The sequence below is a fragment of the Condylostylus longicornis genome, unplaced genomic scaffold, assembly GCF_029603195.1.
Source record: "Condylostylus longicornis isolate FDR11 unplaced genomic scaffold, ASM2960319v2 ptg000010l, whole genome shotgun sequence".
NCBI lineage: Eukaryota > Metazoa > Arthropoda > Insecta > Diptera > Dolichopodidae > Condylostylus > Condylostylus longicornis.
The window spans coordinates 10,650,605-10,676,162 of record NW_026577979.1 but is presented as its reverse complement, the minus strand read 5'-3'; the positions used below and the strand labels follow the sequence as shown (position 1 = coordinate 10,676,162).

The following is a 25,558-nucleotide window of genomic DNA, read 5'->3' as shown; positions in this document are numbered from 1 at the left end:
TCCAAGCGAAATTAGTGGGGAAAATTTTTTTTTTGTTTCAAGCAAATTAGTTCATTAATTTGTATCCTGAAGAAATTTTCATGAATTCATTTAAAAACAAAATTAGATTTATTAAAAAATTAATAAGTGTGTACATATACCGATGTTAAACACAGTTGGAAGGTATTTTAAGCAAGACATAGTTATAATGCAAAATGAAATTTTTTGAATTATTTTAACAGGTAAATATAAATAAGAATTTCGGTTCATAAATTTAGATATAGTATCAACGTAAAATGTGTTTTTGTATTAGAAATTATTCGATACGTTTTAAAAATTTAATACACTTCTGGTGAAATTGCTTTGGTATTTGAAGTAAGTATAGTTCAAGTTTAATTCTATAGAAAAATAATGAAAATAAATATGTTAAACATTATCGTAAAAGGCAACTTAATGAAACATTTTAGATTCTGATTTTATTTCAATTAAAAAGTTTTATTAGTAGATTTCTCGAGGAAAGATCGTAATATAAAAAATTAATGAAACATTAAATTAAAGTATTCATGTCGGTGAATGTGGCCACCTTAGATATCGTTGATTTTAAAAAACTCTATAACATTTGTTCAAAAATATGTTCAAAGGTTTGTTCCGGAGGCCTCAAGTTTAAAAAAATTAAGACATATTGTTAAGAAATTTTTGCTAGATTATAAAGAATGCCACATACATTCATATATAATATATGTTAATAATGAATACACGTATAACATAAGAAACCTCGTATTATGAACTAAAAATTTATGAGAATTTTGTTGTTCGTTATACAAAAATTTACATGCTAGCTTGTACACGCTTATTGAAATTCAATTCAAGTCACAAAAAATAATTTTGGTTCAAGGAACTTTCATTAAAGGTCGGTATGTTTTATTCTTCAATTTCAGAAATTTAATTGTCGTTTTCGTTAAACGAAGATTTTCTTATATAAAGTTCATAAATTATCGGTGGTTTATCGGGAAAATTCTTTACATAAGGAAAATTTAAAATATTTTGAAATTAATGAAAAAAAACCTCTTAAATTCAGCTTACTACGAATTTTGACTGCAATATTTTCAGAAATAAAATATCTTTCTTTTAATTTACAATACCTACATATATATGAAGCAAATGAATAATTCAAAATTTTTATAATATAGGACAGAGAATTTCCCCCAGAAGTCTTCGATATACTAAATAAAATTCGCTGTAATTTAATTTTTTTGGCAAAAAAAGGAAATAATGTCGAAAATTAAATTAAAAAATGATACAAAAAATATTTTGAAAATAAAAAAATTGTTACAATTAAAAACAAATTTTTAATTAAGAGAATAAATTTATATTTTATTCACTTATATATTTTTTTTAATTGTACATTAGTTTTTGTAGTATTCGTTGAACACATAATATACATACCTTTTTCTCTATAATATTTATATTATATACTTGTATAACATGCATAATGTATTTTCACATAAACCTAAAATACATAAATATTTGTACATACAGACATAATTTTCATTTTTAAAATAATTTTAATTTTAAATTTAATTTACATTCAATTTCAATTTATTTGTGTTAACAAAAAGTTTTTACATTTTAATTATATAAAAAATTCAATTTGAATTGACTTTTTAAAAATTATAATGAGAGAATTTTATTTTTTTTTTTCATTTTTTAATGAGATTTTATTAAAATATTTATAAATTAATGTTAAACGAATGTTTTAAATATTTTTCAATAAATTTTGCACATTTATATACTTACTTATATATAAAATTTTTATACATAATGTATATACCAATTATTTTTATTGTACACATAATGTACAATCATATATTAATATTATTTTTATTATTATCTAATTTATTTTTGGTTTTGTAGTTTTCTCAATTCCTTAATTATAATATTGTATGTATTTATAATAAAGTATTAAATCGGTGGACATTTTTTTATTTATCAATCATAGATCACATCAGATTTAATAAAATTTTCAATACTTTCAATAAATTGTATAACTCTGAGTGAAAATTTTCCATTTAAAATTTAATTGTGGTTATTTAATGGACTCATATATGGAATATACAAACAAAATAAGTTATGTAAATTTTCTCACAAAATGCAGTAGTTTTTGTTGTATTAACAAAAAAAGAAAATTTCAAATAAAAAGGAAGCAAAATTGAAAATTTTATAATCCTTTAGGTAATTTTCTATTTTTCATCCTTATTTTTTTATATAACGATTTTTATTATTTCCTTTGTTGCTGCATTTCTATTTCAATAATATTAATAATTGTTTTATCCTGTTTGGCAGGGCCTCATCACAATATTGATAATGATGTTATCATTTTACAGATTGCCTTTATACTATATGCTTAACTTTATTCGTATTAAATCATGATTGAAAAATTAGTTTTTTTTTTGTTTTTCGTATTATCACACCCTTATATATTGGATATCGTAAAATATTGCCCATTGTTCATGTATATTCTATTTTTGTTTATACAATAATCACCATATACTCGTATATATTGATTATGTATGCCATTGTACTTTTTACTTATATGTATTTATGTATAACACATAATAATATAGGCTACTTGTTAAGCATTGATAAAATATCCTCCGTTTTGTTTTTTACTATGGCATTTTTCATATAAAATATAACAGAGGGCAAATGTTATTAGTATGGCAATTGTAATGCCCATACCGATACTGATCCACATCAATTCATTATTGATATCCTTGTAGGAACGACCTTAAAATAAAATGAAAAGGAGGAAGAGAAAAAAAAATATATATAAAAAGTTTAAGATTAAAATTTCATATCCTGATTAGATGGTAAATATATTTTCTTTATTATACATATGTATGTATGTATATTTATATTATATAAAAATATTTTATATTCATAGAACTATGAAAAATGTTAAGAAGTGTAATAATTTTTTGTTTATATTACATATATACATACATACAGTTAGATAGTTAGATGGTTAGCCAGTAAGTTAGAGATAATGTAGTAATAAAGTAGTGATGAGTTAATATTATAACAACGTGGTTTGCTTTAATAAAGATCAAGTTCAAATTTATAAACAAAAATTATTCCTATACTGTGTTACCGAATTAACTTACCATATTTATATTATGTTAAACTGTGTATGTACATATGTATATAATTTTATAAGTTGAAACTAAAAATATAACATTAAAATAAGAGTGAGTTGAATTTTTAAAATATTTTCAATGGTAAATCTCTTTAAAATTTTTACATAAATTTAAACGATGGAGACGAACTATAGATAAAATTTAAATGTAAATTTGAAAAAAATTTTTAATGCTTTATGGAGGTTGAGAATGTGATTGCTTAGAACTATTTTTTCATGAAAATTATTTGAAGTGTTAGAAAATATTAATTTACGTTAAGTCGGGACAAACGTAACGAAAAATTTTATTATAGTAGTTTGTTTTTTTTTTTTGCAAAAAACAGTAGTAGCAGTTATGATATTTTAATTCATGGCCACAATTTTTAAATTTTCAATATTAATATTTAAAGTTTCATTGTAATTTTTATTTAGACAAAGTTATGTAACATTTTATTCATAAAAGCTGAACAAATATAGATTTGCATATAGTTACACTTATTAAAAAAGTGAATGCCAGAATCAAAATAATTCGAAGTTCTCACATAACGAGCTTTGTGTTTTATAGAATTTATGGCCTGTAAATTTAAAAAGGAGAAGTTTATAAGGTTTGAAAGTTTAGAAATAGGTTTAAAATAGCTTATCGCTATATATTACATTCGCCTGTTGGGGCACCTAAAAATACTGCGGTACTTTGGCTGAGAAACAGAGGGTTATTACTTAATGTGTTAATTATTACTTAACTTAGTTAATTATTACTTAACTTAAGGGTTATTACTTAACTTAGTGTTTTAAAAAAGGTCTTTATTAAAGACATAATTTCTGTGTGGAAAGTTCACTGTGGTTATTATTTGATTAAACAGATTTAAGAAAATTAAAATTATTAAAATTAAGAAAAACGTAGGATAGTGCATCAAAATTTCAAAAAGGTTAATAAAAAATATGCATGAGTGTACTTAGTCTGGCCATAGAAATTTTTCTCAATGAGGCGACAGCGTTTTATCAAAAAAATTTAAATAATTTTTATTAAATGACTAAGAGTTAATTGTATGAGTTTTCATGAAAAAAAAAAACTTATTCTATTTATTTTAATACCATTTTAAAAAATTATTGCTGACTTGTTATTTTTTATTTTAAACTTTAATTACCGTATTATATAAAAACTTTCACAAATTAAATAATCATTTGTTTGCTCATAAATTTAAAGTTTGAAGGATTCCAAGGCGTCTAAATTACCCTATAACTTTTCTTTAAATATAACAGAAATAATTGTAGTGTTGATTATATTGTACTTATAACGCAATTACACTTAGTTTTTTTTTAAATTAAATTAAAAAGAATGATGAATTAATTTTACAATCAAACTTTTTATAATCCAGTTTTTTTTTAATATTCTTCAAATAAAATTGAATAATTTTTGGCAATTATTATAAAATTTGGTTTATAATTTCGTGCCAAAATTATAAAAATAACCTTCGCATTTAAATAAGCTAAAGTTAGCAAATGAAAAAGAGAATAAAATGTATGAAATATGTAAAATATTTTCGCAGGAAGTCGTCAAACTATTTTTTTGCCTTTTCTTTTTATTCTCCTTTATTGTGTAAATATAGAGGGAACCAATGACAAGTGTGGTAAATAAAAAAAAGTAAAAGTAAAAAATTGTCTAAATAAAATTTATTACAAATTATTTTTAACCTTTAATAAAATTCCCATTTAATGAACATTCCAATGCTTTTGACTTAATTAATTTTTATAATTTAAGCTCTGTATTTTGGACTATTAGAATTAAAATGATTTTGAATTTGAATTGAATTATGTATTTAATATTTGCTCTTAAGTAAAAAATTTATAAAAATTACTTTTCATTTCGTTTGCGAATTTTTAATAATTCTCTAATGCTTATATGTACGTACTAGAATTTAATAACGTGTTCGTATACTTATGAAAATATATTGCATACTTCAAGGGTTAATGCTTTTATAATAATAAAATTTGAGAAAGTTCAAGCCAGACTACTCGGAGCCATTTTTTAAATTCAACAAAAGAGATAATATTATAAAGAAGAGAATATGGAAAAGAGAAAAAAAAATGGAGGAAAAAATATGGAAATATGCAAAAAATTTAATTGAAAATAAATTTGAAATTCAAATTGATTAAAAAAAATGCAGTAAAATTTGAAAATGAAATAAAAAAATTATTAAAATTCTGCTATAGAAATTCTTAATAAAGAGCAATCAATTGTGAAAAGTTAATAATAGTTCTTAAGTAATAACGTTTATACGCGAATTTGAGAATAATTATTGTAGATGTTTTCATAATCTTATAGGAAATTTACAAATTCATTAAAGAAATAAGTTTTAAGTAATTGCAATTGGGTAGTAAAATACAGAACCATTACTTAAATTTGGCAAAAGTATGTGTATATCAAATCAATGGTAGTACGTAATGCTACTTATTTAAACCCTTAAATTTTCTTCTTTTGAATGTGAATCTGAAATTATTTAAAAATTCCATTTTCAACTACAATTCTAATTATATTTATTACCTTAAGCAAACAAAATTATAATCTTTATTTTGTAAAAGTAAAGAGTGTAGAGTGTTATTAAGATATTTTAAAATATTGAAAAAAAATTTTTAAACCTATCGATTTTAAAGAAGCATAAAATTTGAAAGAATCCCTGATAAGAAAATAAAATCACATTTATAAAATTTTTGAATTTAATTTACAATAATATATTAAAAATAATTAATAAATTTAAAATATAATTTTAGATTATAGAAATTCATGCTTTATATGCAAAATTGTATAAAATATAAAATCGTAATTTTTATGAATTATAAATTTAATATTTATACAAGATGTTCGCGTGTTTATATGAAACTAATATGTTCGCGGATCTTCGGTTTTTGTGTGCTGTAGCTGAGTAAATAAATAAATAGCAAATAAAAGCAAATAAAATGAAATTCACTTGCAGAACTCGTGTCGGTCTTTAGGATATCGTGAAATCTGGGAAATGGTCTTAACGTTTTGATAAAGGATACTTTAATAGTAAAATATTCAATTATATTTTCCAATTTTTTAATAAAAATATTAATTTGATATCAGATTTTAACAAGATTATTTTTCTATTAAAATTCTGCTCGGATTTACGGTGAAATTGCTTTATGTTAAAAAAAAGATATCCGGTATTTGAGAAGATTCAAATGACATTTTAGAGCTTAACTTTTATTTTTAATTTTTACAACTTATTCTGTTGATGAAAAGGATAAAATCCTTTTTAAATCTATAAAATATAAAATTCCGTTCATAGTAAAAATACATCTTAGAGTAACATTAGAGCCCCTAATAATTTCAATAATCTTATTATGAATTGACTTAAAGGATTCTAAAGGATAAAAATTTACCCTTTTATTTTTACCTTTTTTCCTATAAAATTTTACCAGAATTACCTTTTAAAATAAAGAATATATTGATAATCAATAAAGTTATTTAAACAGGTGTCATTTTATTTTGGTCCTTTTATTGTCCAAGGATTTAATATTTCAGCTTTTAATTTTCAGTTATGAAAAAAATTTTCTTGATATTTGTAGGTATATTGTAAAATTTAAAAAGTGAATAAAAGTTATTACTATTTTTTATCAACTGCGAATTTAATTAAGATGTACAAGAACACAAGGTTCTGTTTTTGTTTTTATTATTTAATATCTATATATACTTATAGGGTAAATTATGGCTGCATTTTTTAAATTTTGATAAAAAACCAGTAAATTTCTAAAATCATTTGTAAATTATATAAAAATGAAGGACGCGCGAAGATATTTGGAAAGCAACAGGGTAAAATAACAACGCAAATATTTTTAATTTTACACATATATTCTTTATTTAATTTTATAGATATACTTTACATAATATACTCCGTACTATTTAATTTTATATACATACATATATAATACTCGTATTATATCAAATTTAAATTAAGGAATTTTTTTATTCATTAGTAGCGATTTCCATCTTGAATACCTAAACTTGTTTATTAATTTATTCTGCAATAAATTTAAAAATATTTGAATCAATCAAACATAAATATGCCGCCTTCAGTGTTCTTCGTTTGTTTCGAAAGTGTTTAAGATCTTCATCAAGTACAATCCTTTTTTGTTCAGAAATCCCAGTTTTGATAAGAAAATTACCTATTGATCTTCCAGTAAAGATCTACATCTATATTTTAACTGCAGTTGTAAATATGTATATTGTTTTATACTCATACATACAAATTTGTACAGATTTATACATAACTGCATGAACATATATGAATTTCTAAAACACAGGGACATATATGACATACACCCGTCCGAACAGGGACATACACCCGTCCAAGCGAATTTTTATAAGATAAATAAAAATGCGGCTCTGCTTGTAACGCAAGGAAATATAAATACCTGAGATAACAAAATTGTCACAAACTACTTAGATTAAACAATTTATGCATTGCACACTATAAAAACAATAAAAGATTTAAGAATTTGGTCAGGGAATTGGCAGTATAGGAGCGGTTTTTATTTTGCCTATGTCTTACGCGCTTAATCAACGGATTTCCTGATACCGTAAATCGTGCCTAAGACTGCCTTTATTTTGAAATAGACGGATGCTATTATTTTAGGAGTTATAAATTTTTATGGCTTGAGTTATTAAATATATTTTTTATGAGAAAGGATAAAATATTTTGCATATGCAAACTTACCGCTAAAATAATTGCTTTCTCCATAACCAAATTTTCCAGCTACGCGTCCTGCAGGCATTTTGGTATATTATAATTATTATTGTTTGTATACACAAAAATTCAGTTATTAGTCTTTTTGCAGATGCAATTTAAAATAATTTAATTTTTGTTGTTATTTATAAATACAGGTAATTCTCGTTTTACATTATATAAATAAAATCAAGAGGACCGCGACGTAATCTGAAATTTAATACAATAACGAAAAATAAAATAACTTTGTTACCGTGATATGAAAGGAAAATACTCGTAAAACAAATGCTTACTATTGTAGGCAAGGATAGTATTATATTGTGATATTTAAATAAAATTTTGAGGGAGTTTTATAATAAAAGAATTATATGAAGCTTAGTACCACTCATAAATTTTCATAATTATAATTTTGAGAAATTGAAGTTATAAAATAGTTCCCTTAATATAAATCAAAAATTTTGAGATATTAACGTTGCAGATAGGTGTTTTTTCTTCGCATTCCAATTTAATTTTATTCTAAAAGCATAAAAAGTAAAACAAGGTAGAATCAACGTCAAACGAGAGTTACTTGTATTTTTAATTTAAAAAAAATTTTAAATAAAATGTTGACTTTTTAAAATGGACCTGAAAAAATAAAAAAGAAAAAAAAACTTGTATTAGTTTTTAAAGAAATTTAGTTTAATTTTAATTTAAAGTTTTTAAGAGTACGAGTATATTCTAAAAATTGTTTAAAAGAATGTGTTTGTTTGTAATATTGTTAGAAAATTTTAAAAAATTTTAATAGTTAATGTCGATGCTTTATAGAATCAATGTTATGGAACTGGTACAGTTTTAATAACTACTCAGGGTTCACTATTAAATCTATAAGCAGGCAAAAAACACCCTGGTACCTCAAAATTTAAGTGTTAATTAAAATTACGGGTCCATAATTACGTTATACATGTATGTGAATTCTAAATGGTATAACTTTTTATAAAAAACTATAGAAATTAATTAGAAAACGTTCCTAAAGTTTTCAGAAGAGATCTTCTTAAAAAATTTTTCGTAGTTCAGATTTATTTTAGCTATAAATTCCGTCAAGTAATATTTGTTTTCCACTTGAAAGGGTTAGAAAATATTACATTGTCTATCATCATTTGGTATTTTTTAAATAATTTGACTAGAATTTATCGAAAAACTGTTTCTATAATTGCAATTACTCTCATGTAAGTATTTGTTTTCGTATTTGATATGATGCAAATGTTAAAAATTTCTCTGAAATTTCATGATGTATGCATGAACTGATTACAGGGTTAGCGTAACTTTAAATAAAGAAAATATGAAGAAACTTTAAGTGACAATTTTTTAAATTTTTCCAATTCTCTTTGACATCGATTGCTTTTCATTTTTTATACCCTGCACTTCGTGAAGGGTATATTAACTTTGGTATGGAGTTTGTAACTACTTGAAGGAGTCACCTGCGGTATGGACATATATATATATTCTTGCTCAGGGTAAAATTCTGCGTTGATTTAGACATGTCCGTCCGTCCGTCCGTCCGATCGCACGATAACTCAAAAACGAATAATGCAATCGACACCAAACTTTCACAAGTTGCTTCTTTTGTGCCAAGGACGAACCCTATTGTTATTGGACCAATTCGGACAACGGGTTCGGGTAGCTGCCATACAACTCAAAGAGTTTATTTTAATTATTTCAAAAACTAATAAAGGTACAAATGTAAAATTTTGTATACATGTGTCCAATTATATTCTACATAAGCTCTAAAAATTCTAATGAGATAGCTGCACCGGTTCGGGTGGCTGCCATACAACTCCAAAAGCAAATTTTTTATAATCGGCAAAATAATAAAGTCAGATTCATGAAACTTGGCAGTCGTGTGTCCAATTATAGGTCAAAGATATTTCTGAAGTTTTTGTGGAATTGCTTGACAGGTTCGAGTAGCTCCCATACAAGTCCAAAAGCTTACTTTAAATATTTGGAAAAATAACGAAGTTAGATTCATGAAACTTGGCAGTTGTGTGTCCAATTATAGATCAGATATACCTGTGAAGTTTTAGTGGAATTGCTTGACAGGTTCGGGTACCTGCCATACAACTCCAAAAGCTAATTTTAAATATTTGGAAAAATAATAAAGTCAAATTCATGAAACTTGGCAGTTGTGTGTCCAATTATAGATCAGATATATTTGCGAAGTTTTAGTGGAATTGCTTGGCAGGTTCGGGTACCTGCCATACAACTCCAAAAGCTAATTTTAAATATTTGGAAAAATAATAAAGCCAGATTCATAAAACTTGGCAGTTGTGTGTCCAATTATAGGTCAAAGATATTTCTGAAGTTTTGGTGAGATTGCTTGACAGGTTCGAGTGGCTCCCATACAAGTCCAAAAGCTTATTTTAAATATTTGGAAAAGTAATAAAGTTAGATTCATGAAACTTGGCAGTTGTGTGTCCAATTATAGATCAGATATATTAGCAAAGTTTTTGTGGAATTGCTTGGCAGGTTTGGGTACCTGCCATACAACTCCAAAAGCTAATTTTAAATATTTGGAAAAAAATATAGTCAGATTCGTGAAACTTGGTAGTTGTGTGTTCAGTTATAGGTCAGGCATATCCGTGAAGTTTCTATAGAATGGTTTCACAGGTTTGAGTAATTGCTATACAACAATGAAAGGTGCAGGGTATAATTCAATCGGTTCATACCGACTGAAACGTTTTTACTTGTTATACTCTTATATTGTCTCTATTATCCTTAGTTTAACTAATTCTGATTACAAATCAATTAATTTAAAAACCTTTCGTCGAAAACTACACCATAAAACAAAGTTGTCATTCAAGGTAATGAAATTTAAATCTTGAAATATTTTGTTTTTACCGTGGTACGTTTATTGGATCGAATTAATCGGTTTGAGAAACTTTTAATTAAGCATTGATAAATAAAAGAAACTTTTTTTCTTGAATTATTTCATCAGCATTAATTGAAAAGTAAAAACTATTATTAATTGAAAAGTAAACAAGTAAAAACGTTTCAGTCGGTATGAACCGATTGAATTATACCCTGCACCTTTCATTGTTGTATAGCAATTACTCAAACCTGTGAAACCATTCTATAGAAACTTCACGGATATGCCTGACCTATAACTGAACACACAACTACCAAGTTTCACGAATCTGACTATATTTTTTTCCAAATATTTAAAATTAGCTTTTGGAGTTGTATGGCAGGTACCCAAACCTGCCAAGCAATTCCACAAAAACTTTGCTAATATATCTGATCTATAATTGGACACACAACTGCCAAGTTTCATGAATCTAACTTTATTACTTTTCCAAATATTTAAAATAAGCTTTTGGACTTGTATGGGAGCCACTCGAACCTGTCAAGCAATTTCACCAAAACTTCAGAAATATCTTTGACCTATAATTGGACACACAACTGCCAAGTTTTATGAATCTGGCTTTATTATTTTTCCAAATATTTAAAATTAGCTTTTGGAGTTGTATGGCAGGTACCCGAACCTGCCAAGCAATTCCACTAAAACTTCGCAAATATATCTGATCTATAATTGGACACACAACTGCCAAGTTTCATGAATTTGACTTTATTATTTTTCCAAATATTTAAAATTAGCTTTTGGAGTTGTATGGCAGGTACCCGAACCTGTCAAGCAATTCCACTAAAACTTCACAGGTATATCTGATCTATAATTGGACACACAACTGCCAAGTTTCATGAATCTAACTTCGTTATTTTTCCAAATATTTAAAGTAAGCTTTTGGACTTGTATGGGAGCTACTCGAACCTGTCAAGCAATTCCACAAAAACTTCAGAAATATCTTTGACCTATAATTGGACACACGACTGCCAAGTTTCATGAATCTGACTTTATTATTTTGCCGATTATAAAAAATTTGCTTTTGGAGTTGTATGGCAGCCATCCGAACCGGTGCAGCTATCTCATTAGAATTTTTAGAGCTTATGTAGAATATAATTGGACACATGTATACAAAATTTTACATTTGTACCTTTATTAGTTTTTGAAATAATTAAAATAAACTCTTTGAGTTGTATGGCAGCTACCCGAACCCGTTGTCCGAATTGGTCCAATAACAATAGGGTTCGTCCTTGGCACAAAAGAAGCAACTTGTGAAAGTTTGGTGTCGATTGCATTATTCGTTTTTGAGTTATCGTGCGATCGGACGGACGGACGGACGGACGGACGGACGGACGGACGGACGGACATGTCTAAATCAACGCAGAATTTTACCCTGAGCAAGAATATATATATATGTCCATACCGCAGGTGACTCCTTCAAGTAGTTACAAACTCCATACCAAAGTTAATATACCCTTCACGAAGTGCAGGGTATAAAAACGTTCAAAATCCAATACGAAATAAAATTGACAATTTTTTATGTCAAGACAAAAGAATTGTATAACAAAATATTTTAATTAAATTTAATTTTAATATGTAGAAAGAACGTTTACACAACTCTTATTAGAACTATTATTAGAAATATATTGTCGTATATTCAAGTGTATGGCGGGATAGAATTATTTCGAATCAAAATGAAGAAAAGAAAATATTTTGAAGCATTGTTTGTATTTCTTCCAGAATTTTCGAGCTTTTATGTTAGCTTCCAGTAGGGTAATTAAAGAAATTTTGTTTAAATAAGAAAAAATTTGTTTAAATAAATTAAATTTTTAAAAATTTTTGATTTTAGTTGGGCTTAGTCTAATAAAATTCTTAAAAGAAAATTTTATATTCAAGTATTTTAGTTCTAGAGTTTTCGTTTTAAATTTATTAAATAAATTTGTACATTACAACTTCTTCTTAAATAAATTCTCAAATTAAATTTAAATCCATACAATGAAGAAAACCAAAATATTGAAAATATAAAATGCTTTGGTTTGATAAATGGTTTACAGCAATTGTATGGGAAGCATATCTATTGTGGGTGAAGTTTATACGAAAGTGCAATATTCTTTATTTACTCAATACTTACACTTTCCTTTTTATGCATTTTTTTTAGATATATTTGTTTAGAATGTTACGTAGGTATTTTGATATCAAATGCCAGGGTGTAAAACCATGGGATGAAAAAAAATTCTGTTAATAAAGAATTATTGGAAACTTTAATTAAATTCTGTTTTCCATCTTAGATTGGGTAGAATTAAGTATATTATTTCTTTTCTATTCAAAGTCACGTTTTTTATACAATTTAAAAATCCCGTAAAGATTTTGAGAAAAAATTTTGTTATCACAATAAGAATTCGGGACAAAATAAACAAACTGGCAAACCAATATTTTTATTTACAATGTTGTGAATTCTCTTTTATCTCAATATTGTGAAAATATTTTCTCATTTCTTTCAACATTTAATTTTAAAATTGAAAAATCTTTAACCTTAAATTTATCCGCTTTCAATTAATTTCTTTACAACTTTCCAACTCATCAAAAAATTTAAATTTTTTGCAACTTAATAAAATGAAAAAAATTTTAAAATTAAATGGTAATATTTCTCCAAATTCTTGTTAATTGTTTAAATTTAATCCTTTGAACTTTTATATAAAAAAGCAAAAAAACAGAAAAAAGTGAATTTTCCTCTTTTCTTTAACAAAATTCATTAAATTTTATTCAAATTTTGAATTTTTACCATTTTATTAAAAATTCCAAGTAAAATGTAAATCGTTCATCCATTGCCTTAGAAACTTTAATTTTTTAGCTACACGTAACCAAAATTTTGCGCGTAGATGAGAAACGTGATGTTTTCATTCATGTAACCATTATGTATAAAAACATAAAAATAATTTGAGGAGCAATTTCTGTTAATGATTGAAGTTTTTATATATTTTTTTATTACACCAATATTTTAGGCTTTGATCTTAAGTTTTGCAATTATTTTGCTTGTTATAAAAAGATAATAAGAATTAATTTAAAAGAAAAATTTTTTTAATTTCTTATTATTTTTTAAGATCTCGCTTAAATGATTACTTTATTTGATATTTGAGCGCATAAGAAGAATGAACTGAAAGGTGTAAGGAAAATAAATTTAAAAATGGTAAATAATTTTATTTCAAATAAATTTTACAATACTGAAATTTAAATATTGTAAAGGAAAAAACCTTAATTATTCTAAAGTTATTCAACGCGTCAAGCAAAACAAAATTAATTTTTGGGAATTCTTAACTATAGATTTTAAAGGATTTTAGCTGACAATTAGAAATCTTGTTATAGTAGCAGAAAATATTAGCAGCGCTTCGAAGTGTACACTTTTGCAATAAAAATTTCAAAAAATATCAAAAAATAATTAAGTTTTAAGAATCTTTATCATTATTTGCTTTTATTAAATATGCTCGTTAATTAAAACGTGGGACATAATCATCATTAGCTTAAGTTCTTCAGAAAGGTAAATCGGGAAATAACTAAAATGGTTTTGTTCCATATAAATATAACACGAAAGTTTTTATTTTTTTGTAAAAGTTTTCGATATATAAGAAATTTTATATATAGATTTACTTTATAACTTTACTTTTTGTTTTGAAACAATAATTAATATTAGATTTGAGTGCTACAACTTTTATTATTTGGAATTTGTTTGGATATTAACATTTTAACATTTACAATATTATTTAATTAACTAACTTAATATGTGGATTAAAGAGCAATTATTATATGAGTAAACCTGAATCTTCTCCTTAATATTGACATAAATGTCATTGAAAGCTCTAAGTTTTCGTTGACTCTTATGGGAATAAACTCTTCTTCTTGTCAATATATTTGTAAATTATGTTTATTCAAAAATGTATAGGGAGTGAAATCAACAGTTTTGTTATTGCAGCAGGGATGTGATTATAACAGCTGGGATTAATGCCAGTTCTTTATTTTATATTTCAAGATCTTCTTTCAAGTGAAAAAAAATGATGATGTAAAATCGAGCTCTGGTGTAACTTTTGTTTCCGAGCCCTTATATTCCTGATGAATTTACTGTTTCATTCCTTTCATACTCAGAGTTGGGATATTAGATTTCACCCAAATTGTTTTGTTATTTCTATGTGTGTGAGCGAAAATCTAATTTCTTCCAGTAGTAAAAGTTTTATCGACATTACGAAAATTCGAAATGCCAAATTTGGTGCAAGTTTTTTCTTACAGATTTGATGACAATCGTAGCGATAATTTAATGAAGTAATCAATATGAAATGGTATGAAAGTTCACTGTTGCAAATTGTGATGTTTATTGAAAATAGTAAGTATTCTCTTCAGATTCCGCCTTCTTTTTGGAATATCTTATTCATCATTTTGGAATCAGTTAAAGTCTACTTCTGTTTAGGTTTAAATTGCTTATATATTAAGTTCAGTACATTCAATAATTTTGTCCTTGCCTTGCTCATTATCATTTAATCTTTTCTTTACTCACATTCAAAATTTTAAAATAGTCATTGAACAAAAAATTTAACTCGTAACTTTTTGTTGATTTAAAAAGTAATTTACTACATTTTACTGTTATTTCATTTTTGAATTTTTTTCCATCTGTAATCACCACGGAGTCGTTAGACTTTTTGTCTACTCTTACTTTTCTTTTTTACTTTTTCCTTTCTTCATTTTAAGACTTTAACGAATAAGAAAAAGTTTTCAACTTCATTATGCCCGATTTAATTTTCTTATGTCTGATTGATTTAATTTACAAAATAATAACATTTAAAGTTAACAATATTGCACGTAAATATTCCTTGTTAAAATTAGTTGTAAAACAAAAAACAAAATATAATAATTTAATTTACTTTTAGTTGAATGACAAAACAAAAATTAGACTTTTAAAAAATTTAAGGAATTTTGTAAAAGAATTTGATGTAGAAGAAAATAATTTCCATTGTGATTTGTTACATAGTTTTTCCTTATTGTACAACAGTTTAGGAAATTGAATTCCTTGAACATCTTGCTTTGAATATGATTATATTAAACCTGAAATTTCCAATTTATAGAACGAAAAAGTGAGTATAATAAATGCGGGTAATTTATTTTAAATGAATTCATTAATAATGAAAATTGAATTTTAAAAGATATTTAAGGATATTGTATACCGTTCAATTAAGAACATTATCACATAATATTTATGTATTTATACATTTATTGCCAATATTATATACAGGATGTAATTATGTGTTAAAAAAAGTAAATATTATGAAAAAGAACCGAATTAAAATAGTCTATTAATTATTCAATTCAGGTTTTTTATAACTTGTTTATTTGTGAAATAATTTAATAATGTAAAGAACAATTATCACTATGTATATATATATGTCTTTTTCTGGTTATATTGAAATTATTAGTGAATATATGCGTAACATTTTTTTCAAAAATTCCCTGGGAATAAACTTACTTTCACATATTACTTGATACTCTTTAGAATATAGAACACTGCTAGTTAAGATACGCCCTTAAAACTTCTATAACTTCTCCGTCAAATATGAAAAATTAGTAGACAGAGGGTTGATAAAGAAGTTACGTTAACGTATATTGATAGATGGCTTCATATTTGTATGCGGAAATTAAATATTTAATTTTAACTTCGGTAAAATAAATTTTCATAAAGCAAAGCGCCACTTTATTACCTATAATTTTCATGAAAGGAAATGGATCGACAGCAATAACGTAATGACATCATTACTGTCATGATTTTAAAATTTGGCTAATGAAAATTTTCAAAATAAACAAGATTGCATTACCGTTGCTATGATATTAAAAATTAAGAACTTTTTATCTTAAATGAAATGCGGACAAGTTAATGCTTACGAGGTCCTTATAATTAAGATTCTTGAATTAAGTGGAAACTGTTTTTATCAAAAAAGTACTCTTTTAAGTAAGAGTTAAGTATTCTGAAATCGAAATGCAGAATTATAAATTAACTTAATTTTTCAATTGAATGACATATTATATTCTTAACTATTCAATATTATAAAAGAACATTTTCGTTGAAAATAATTACAAAATATTTAAATTTGTCTTTATAATTTTCATTTTAAGGCAACAGATTAGGTTGGTTTTTTTTGTACTTTACCCAAGCGTTTCATTGCTGATGGCAAAATATTTTATGAATCGCTTTGCAATTGCCTTAATTTTATACATTATTTTATTTTTTTTTTTAATTTAACATCCTTATTTTTATATGCAGATTGGAGTTATTTGATGAGGTCGATCTTTGTATGAAGGCAAAAATTTAAATAAAATGAGATTAAAAACATTAAAACTTTTATATTTCCGAGACATGTTGAGGAAAATGAAAAAAAAAAATCAGATCAAATCAGTAGCTTTTTGCAGTAGCACATTTTCAAGCAAAAACATTCTTGTTTTAAATAACGTTACTTTAAATTCTTTTTTGTTCTTTTAATGTCATGGTATTGTATTAGAATTTCTTGGAACATAACAAAACTGAAATAGACTATAATAAATCGAAGTAATTTTTTTCTTCAAAGAAATCAAGCAAAATCCCATTTCAATTGTCAGAAATGGGATTTTGCTAGTTTTGATAGGCGATATTTTGGAACGGACGGAAGGTAGAAATAATATTCATGTTTAAATTATAAACTTATAAAATTCTACTGTTTATCGATTAAAAGAGAAAATATGTCAAAAATTTGAAAAAATGTGGGTTCAAGATTTTAGGGGGGGGGGGCGATAAATTTTTATTCGTTTTTTTTTCTACCTATTTATGGGTGAAAAAATTTTCTATTCTATTTCTATCTTATAAGGAATAGCTATTTTGAAAATCTATACCCACCGACAGAGTGCGACTAACAAGTCAATTTTTTTCCAATTTTGATTAAAAACATTCTTAAAAATAAAATTTAAATAAAATCTAAGGAAGGAAAAGCTAAAGTCCTAAAAAAATCGAATTAACATATTTTTTGAAAAATAAGAATCCTCTAGTATATACAAAACGTTTCTGGAAAAAAATTACAATGATAAAGAAAATTTAATTTTCCGTTGAATAGCATTGCCTTTTTCTTCATATTTAATGCGTGTAGCATAAAAAAAATATTGATATTTTTTTTATTACTGTTATTGATAACATTTGTTTTTATTATTGTGTACGTAATGATATTACGAGAGCACAATCATATCGACGTTACATAAAAATATAAAAAATTTTACCTTACTTTTTTATTTTTATTATTATAAATATATCATTGCTTTATCATTTACATTTACAAATTATTATAATAAAATTTTTATATATGTGTGTAATAAATTTATGAATTACTTTTTATATAGTTAATGTAACTTAACTGAACTTTTTATTTACATTTTTTGGTAATTTTCAATAATAGTAATAATAAAAGAATATAATATGTTTATAAATCTATATGTATATAGATATGTATATAAACTTCGATTCTTTATTTACTCATACACATCCAATGTACATAATATATGTATATATATAATAAATGTAACATAATTCAATTACACTTTCTGATGAGAAATAAATTCAATATACTCTTGTATATATTAAGTAAAAATGAGATTTAGCAAGAAATTCGTAGAGAAGGACATGAGAAAATTCAAGAATAAATTGTTTACAAAATGACGACGCATATCATTTGAACTTTTTCCTTATATAAATTGTGATAAGTTTTTAGATACTATAGTGTTATACACTACATAATATATTCAAGCTATATACATATAATTCGCATTACAAAAATATTTAATATGATATATGGTGCTTGTTAGTATACTTTCTAGTTAAGAGTTTCGCAATTCATGCAATATATAGCTAAATAAAATATCTACATGAATATTTTGTTTTTGGAAAAATCATTTTAAATTAAGGTTTCATATTTCAAAATCTTGAAAGTCACATTTATATGATGTTTTACTGATGTTTTATATATTTATATATTTTTTATAAAATATATTTGTGTTGAAGTTAAAGCGATATTAATTAAATATTTAAGTAAATTGTTTTTGATGTGTATATAATTATGTATGTATTTACATCCTTGTACTAAAATATTCCTACAATCCTAATACACGTCTAAGTGAAAATTTTTAATTTGCTGAACATATAATATTTATTAATATTATAGTTAGGATAAGCTTGATTCCTCTTTTGTGTTTTCCAGCTCACAAGGGCGGGCTCTCCCATGAAGTTGAAATTTAATGAATTTTCGTAAAAATTTTCATGTAATAAAATATAATATGTTTCCGATAACAAAATTTAAAGGAAACTTAGACGTTATATCAGAATAAAACATCACATCTTCTTTTAATTACAAAAATTTCTTTTCTAATATTTGCCATTTTCCTTGTAGTGAAAAATTTAATGAAGATTTCAGTTTCTTAGCAGTATTTATTTTGTCTTTTTTTCTTTTTCCACTTTTTTGAATAGCGAATTGTCCTCAAAATTTTTGTTTCTTTGATTAGTTATGGTTCTCCTGGCAACCCAACTTTGCTGCTTCCCTAAAAACCCATACTAAACAAATTTTTCTCTAAAATAAGGTGAACTCAATTTTAAATAAAGTTTTATTGCTTTTAAAAATCTTTCAGAAAATCAATTTTATTTTTTGTAAATTTTTTATTATCATCTCATTTTTATAAATTTCATTTGAAGTATACTGTTTCGTGTACAATTATTGACACCTTGAAGTAGTGTTTCTTAGAAAATTTTTCTAAGTGGAATTATGAAAGTTTAGTATTAGTACAAAATTAGAGTGAACAACTATTGACACTGGCATTTTGTTGTTGACATGGATTCAAAGTACAACTAGTGGTACATAAAAATTAAAATAAAATATTTATTGCTTTAAAAAACCTGCAATGGCATTGAAAAGTGAGTGCTACAGAAATCTTAAAAATTACCAAGTCTACATATTCAAATTCCTTACGATTTTAGATATTTACTCGCCTAAAATAAAGGCTGTTATGTTTGTAAAATCGTTGTTTATTCTTTAAAACTTATAAGATTGTATTCTTGTTTGTAAATTATTAAAAGAATAAAAAAAATATGAAATATTGTATCGAAAAATATATCGAAAAATACTACGAAAAAATACTGTGGAAATCGCGATGCCAATAATCGTAACGAATTTTCAGAGTGTCAATAATTATTCAAATCGTTACCCTATTTATTTCAAATCTACGACAATTTGATGTCCTCTTCAATTGTTTTTTCATAACTGGATAAGTCAGCATAGCTTAAGGGTCTGACTACTTCACCAAATAATAATCAAATAACAATGTTTGTAACCAATAGCTTTTTTACGATCATGCATTAGTTTATTTTAATAGTTCTCTGGTCTGTAATGTATTCGATTAGAATTGTAATTTTACAGCAATTTTTTAAAAAGAATCACCATTTAGTTAAATAATTCAATATTCTTCAGTTATTAAAGAAGAAATCGTGTTCGAATTTCATACTATGTCAGGCTTTTCGAATTTTTAATGTTTATTTTAATTCTTTTTTGGCTATTAAAACAAGTTTTTTAACAAAACTATATAAAATAAGAATTTAAATGAAAAATCAAATATTAAAAGGTTTTTGTATAATAAAAGGATAACATCGGTTTTGTGACAGATACAAAATTACGTGATAAACCACAATTTTTTTTATGTTTCTTTTTATAATAACGAATTGTTAACATGTGCGAATTAAATATGTATGTGTATAAAAATACATATTAAGAAAGCTGAGCAAAAAAAAATTCTTCAGGGATATTTTTCTATTCTAAATAAAATTGCACAGGAAGAAAATTTCAAAGTGTTCACTTTTACCTTTTTATTAAATCATATATAAAAAGAGAAAGGAAATCGTGATAAATCATGGATTTTTTTGTGCTAGAAGAAAATTTTCAGTAGATTTTGATAGGCAGCAGAAATTTTTTTTCAACTTTGTTTTTTTTTTTTTGTATATTTTCTTTTATTTTTGTTTATATGTTTACTTTCATTTTTTTGTTTACCTCACAGGTAATGTGAAATATAAATTGCACGCTTTTTAAACAATTTGTTTTGTAATTTCAATGGGAAAACAAAATTCTTGAATTTTTATTAAAGTGCTTATCGCTTATGTGATTTGAAGATTTATAGGTTTATGGGGGGTTTTATTTTATTCTTTACAATTGCAATATATGTAAATGTTTATTTGTTTTAATTTTATATTTTATTAACCCATTTTTTTAGATTTTGAAACTTTAAACACTAAAATTAATATCTATCCTTAATTTTGTCATTTAAATAATTATCGATCGTAATATTTTTTATAAATTAAAAATTAATATTTCCTCTTTAAAATGAATTGTAGACGATAATAATTGAAGATGTTTCTGAAATTGTAAAATATTTTTAAAATATGTTGAATTTTTTTGTAATTTGTGATGTGCTTCAAACGTTTTTTCTTGCTAAAATTTCAATTCGAATTGTTCAATCAATAATACTAACTATTTGTTAATGTTAACTATTTTGGCAAAATTTCATATAAGAAATAACAATAATTTCTATAAATAACTCATGTAGGGAACTGAAACCATTTAGGATTTCAGTTTCCCTGAAAATGTTGAAGTATTAAGAAAATTTTGAAAAAAAAAAATTAATTTTGAAAACGAGGGTTTTTCTTTTGAAAATTTAAAAATATATGAAATTTCTTCGTTAAGTGGAAATTTTTTAAAATTATGATATAAACTTCTTATTCAACTATAATAATTTAATTAGAAAATTTTTTTAATCATAAAAATATTACGATCGGAATTCATTAAATGACAACACATCATTGAAATGTAATTATTACATAAACAATTTTAATAAAAATAGTAATAAAATTCTTCATATTTATTTCTAAATTATATTTAATGTCTTATAATTCTTAAGTGTATATTTGTACATATACGATATATAATATTGCAAATAACCAACAATATTTAATCATTAATTCAAATACATTAATCCTCCCCATAAAGATAATGGTAAAAGAAAAAAAAAATACAATCTTATAAAAAATAAATTATTATGCATATAAAAGTTATTCATAGTATATATATATATATATATATAAAGATCTGTTTATAAAACATAGATACTTATAGTATGTTGTCTTCATCCTTAAGACTTTTGTTAGAATTTTAAGAATAGAGAGTTTTTATACAAAAATCTATTAACGACAATACTATTATTTTACATTTTATGGCTGACTAAACTAATATGTAGATGTAGAAGAAGAAATATATATATGTCTGTGGTTATAAGGCAAAGGAACTTAAATAATACTAAACGGGCTTAGTATTATTAATATAATTTTAGAACTATTCTAAAGAAATTAATTCAATTTAAACAATTTTAAGTTGTTTAAATCAAAATGAAAAAAAATTATTTTTTGAAAAAATATTTTATAACATTAAAACTCTTCTTTATTTCAACAGGATTTTAATTAAAATATATTGATAGGCGATCTTCTTTACCACGTACACACTGATATTGCCATTCTTTAGATATTTCTAATTTCATTTAATATTTAAACTTAATTTACTCTATATACTAACAATTCTCACTTAGGCAGCTTTGCCTGATTGTCTTGGACGCATAATATGTAAATACAAAAATTATATTAAGACATTATATGAGTGTAAATGAGATGATGACGACGTAAATTAAATTTACATTATCCTAAAATCAACATGAATAACAGAAAAAAATTAAAAATTCTAGATCGCCAATTATTGTTCAATTTAGTTTCTTGATACAATATCATAAGAATTCAAATATTGTCCTTCAGAAAAAAAAATTTAAAAATGCTTTAGAAAACTATTTCCTATTCAGCAGTAAAGATTTTCATTCGATGTTCGAATGAGTTTTTTAATTAATTTGTATAATTATTTTTGTACGCGATATTAAAAAATAACTTTAGTTAGTACAACGCTTCTAATATGAATTTAAAATTTGATTAACATTGATTGGACAAAATACTACTCCATCCAACTCTTAAAACCTGGATATTTATCAATACTGAAGCACTAGAATATGTTAACGAAATAAAAGATAATATTTTTTCAAATAGCACATTTAAAACATTAAAGTTGAGACTTTTAAACTTTGATAGTATAATACTCGTAATTAAGTACAAAGTAAAATTTTTGTAAGATTTCTTAATAACGTTTTTCAACCTTAATTTACTTAAAATTATATACTTTATTCTTCTGTATTACTTATTTTTAACTTTAAGTAAAATTTGTTCTTTCAACTTTGCTTTTTATACAAAGTTTATTGCAAACAAAATTATAAAAATAATAATTATTATTCTGACGGCAATTTGATAATTTGCATAAAATTTTTATGTATTTATATGTAACTTACAATGTAAGTGATTACTAAAAACAACCTACACCCCTTTTTGTATAAAAATTAGATCTAGAATTTTTTATGAAATTTATTCATTAAATCATTATTTAACTTGCTATATATTTAAATTGATTTAACGCAACTTCTCCATATAAAAAAATTTTGAAAAGTAATATTTACAAAATCAAACTATGTGCTCTGTTTTATTTATAATATGCAATTATAGACAACACTATTTCTATGTAAAATTTTGAAAACCGAACTACAATTCAACAATTAAATATTTTCAACGTATAAATATTCCAAATCTTGAAACTGAAAATCACGTCAAGAAATGAGCTTAAATTTTGGATCTGTCTCCTATAAATAAGTCAGCAGCTACTTAGTCCAATTTATGTTTTGATGTATTTGGGCAAGTTCCAATCTTTGAATAATTTGTTTGTTTTTTTTTTGTTTTTTCATTTAAATAGAATTTTTTCTATTTTTATTTTTAATGTAATTGAAAATTACATATAACAAACCTTAATCTTATTCAAAAAAGCATATTTATAGGCGCACATAATATTATTTTTATAAAAGTTATAATTAATTAAATATTTCCATATAAAATTTTATTCTAATTTCAATAATAATTAATTATTCTTAAAGAATAAAATATTAAATTTAAATTTTTTTTCTTTTACTCAAAGATGTTTATTAAATTTCTTCTCTTAATTTCTACACCTACATACCTATTTAAATTTCTTATAAGCATATATAGTATAAAATCATTCTATATCAAAATGTTTTCCAAATCAGTAACCTAACGATAATTTTTATAACAAGAGAACGAAAATAAAAGCCAAAAAATGAATAGCTAATAGCTAAAAACAAGCAATATAAATAATTACATAAATATGTGTACAATATATATGTATGTATGTGCATATGTATGGAAAAGCAACTGTCACAAACCATTAAAGTATACAAATTGACTTACATATCCCCCGTTATATCTAAATATTTTGTTTCTTTGTTCACTTATTATTTCCTCTTTGATTCACATTTATTTTTTGTTTTTGTTGTTTTTTTTTTGTTTTATCATAAAATTCAATTGTGAATATTTTTATTATTTGTTTCTTCTTTTTCTGATCTTGTCTTATGTCTTCTTTTTATTTATTTATTTATTTTTATATGTATGTAAATTGTTTTTATTATCATTTATAATTTAAAATGAGACAAAAACAAAAGCATGAAGAAAAAAATCCAATTTTTTTTTTATCTTATGTCACAAAAACATCAATTTCACTGTCTTTATTCAAAGTTCGATAAATTTTTGATAAATCTGCAACCATAGGTAAAAAACAAACACAGTATAGAATAGAGAAGCTTAAAAAAAAGTAGATAAAGTACAAAATAATGAAAGAATCATGTAAAAGGATAAAAAGAGCGGGAATTTTCAATTTTATTGTTTATCACAAAATAAACAATAAAAAAAAAATTAAAAATAGAAAATTAAAAAAAAAAAATTTTTTATCATTTTTTTATTTTATTTTTTTTAATAAAATGGCAATTCTCGTTAACTTTTACCTTGTTGTTTTTCTTTCTTTTTTTAAATAAATAAAATGACAAGTAAAATTTTCACTTCTTAATTCTTGATTATTTACTATGGAGAGAAAGAAACATCATAAGTCATAACAAAAATTCTTAAACCATAATAAAAGCAATAAAATACAAAAAAAAAAAAACACAAAAATTAAAAAAACACAAACAAGAAAAAAATGAAACAGAAGAATAAAAAAAAATTTTCCTTTTGCAAATTACCGTTATTTGCGAATCAAAAAGAGAAAAGAAAAATAAAATTTTAAATATTCCGGTACAAGCAAACAATACAAAAGAATCTCGTATAGACTCGGCAAAAGTTATCTGAAAACTGTTTATAAGAATTTCTTTTGGGGAAAGCTTTTTTTTTGTTTTGCCTAGAATTTCTCATTTCTAAGGATAATTTGTAATATTTTGTGCGAATTTGTAAAGGATGTTAGTGTAGGTATCTATGTTATTATTTTAAAGTAATTTTATAAAAATATTTTTTTTATATATTTAAGATAGGTAGGTAGATAATAGAGACAAACAAATGTCACATTTAATATTATTTAAAATGCTGTAGGTATGATAATTGAAAAGAAAGATGAAATATACTTCTATAGTACAATAAGTTGTACAAATGTATTCAATTTAGGAATATTTATATTAAGAAGCATTTTCATTTCTTTTATAAAATTTTATTATTATACATCACGCTTCGGGTGAAAACTAAGTTTTATAAGCAGTATATACCTTCATATGAATTAC

General features: G+C 24.1%; 1 protein-coding gene and 1 long non-coding RNA gene across 3 annotated transcripts; both read right to left on the bottom strand.

Moving 5' to 3' along the window:
* Positions 1-2,113: 2,113 nt before the first annotated feature.
* LOC129619109 (uncharacterized) lies at positions 2,114-8,201 on the bottom strand. Its single transcript, XM_055534194.1, has 2 exons — positions 7,891-8,201; positions 2,114-2,766 (listed from the first exon to the last, which is right to left on the bottom strand). Exons 1-2 carry the CDS (start codon positions 7,946-7,948, stop codon positions 2,612-2,614), a joined length of 213 nt encoding a protein of 70 aa, XP_055390169.1. The 5' UTR covers positions 7,949-8,201; the 3' UTR covers positions 2,114-2,611.
* Positions 8,202-8,383: 182 nt separating this feature from the next.
* Positions 8,384-25,124, bottom strand: LOC129619126 (uncharacterized). Of its 2 annotated transcripts, XR_008697845.1 has the most exons (4): positions 25,031-25,123; positions 24,797-24,872; positions 24,207-24,551; positions 8,384-8,523 (listed from the first exon to the last, which is right to left on the bottom strand). It is a non-coding gene; the product is annotated as an uncharacterized LOC129619126 (long non-coding RNA). The 2 variants fall into 2 exon arrangements; XR_008697844.1 differs by lacking the exon at positions 24,797-24,872 and having other exon boundaries at positions 25,031-25,124.
* Between the last annotated feature and the right edge of the window lie 434 nt (positions 25,125-25,558).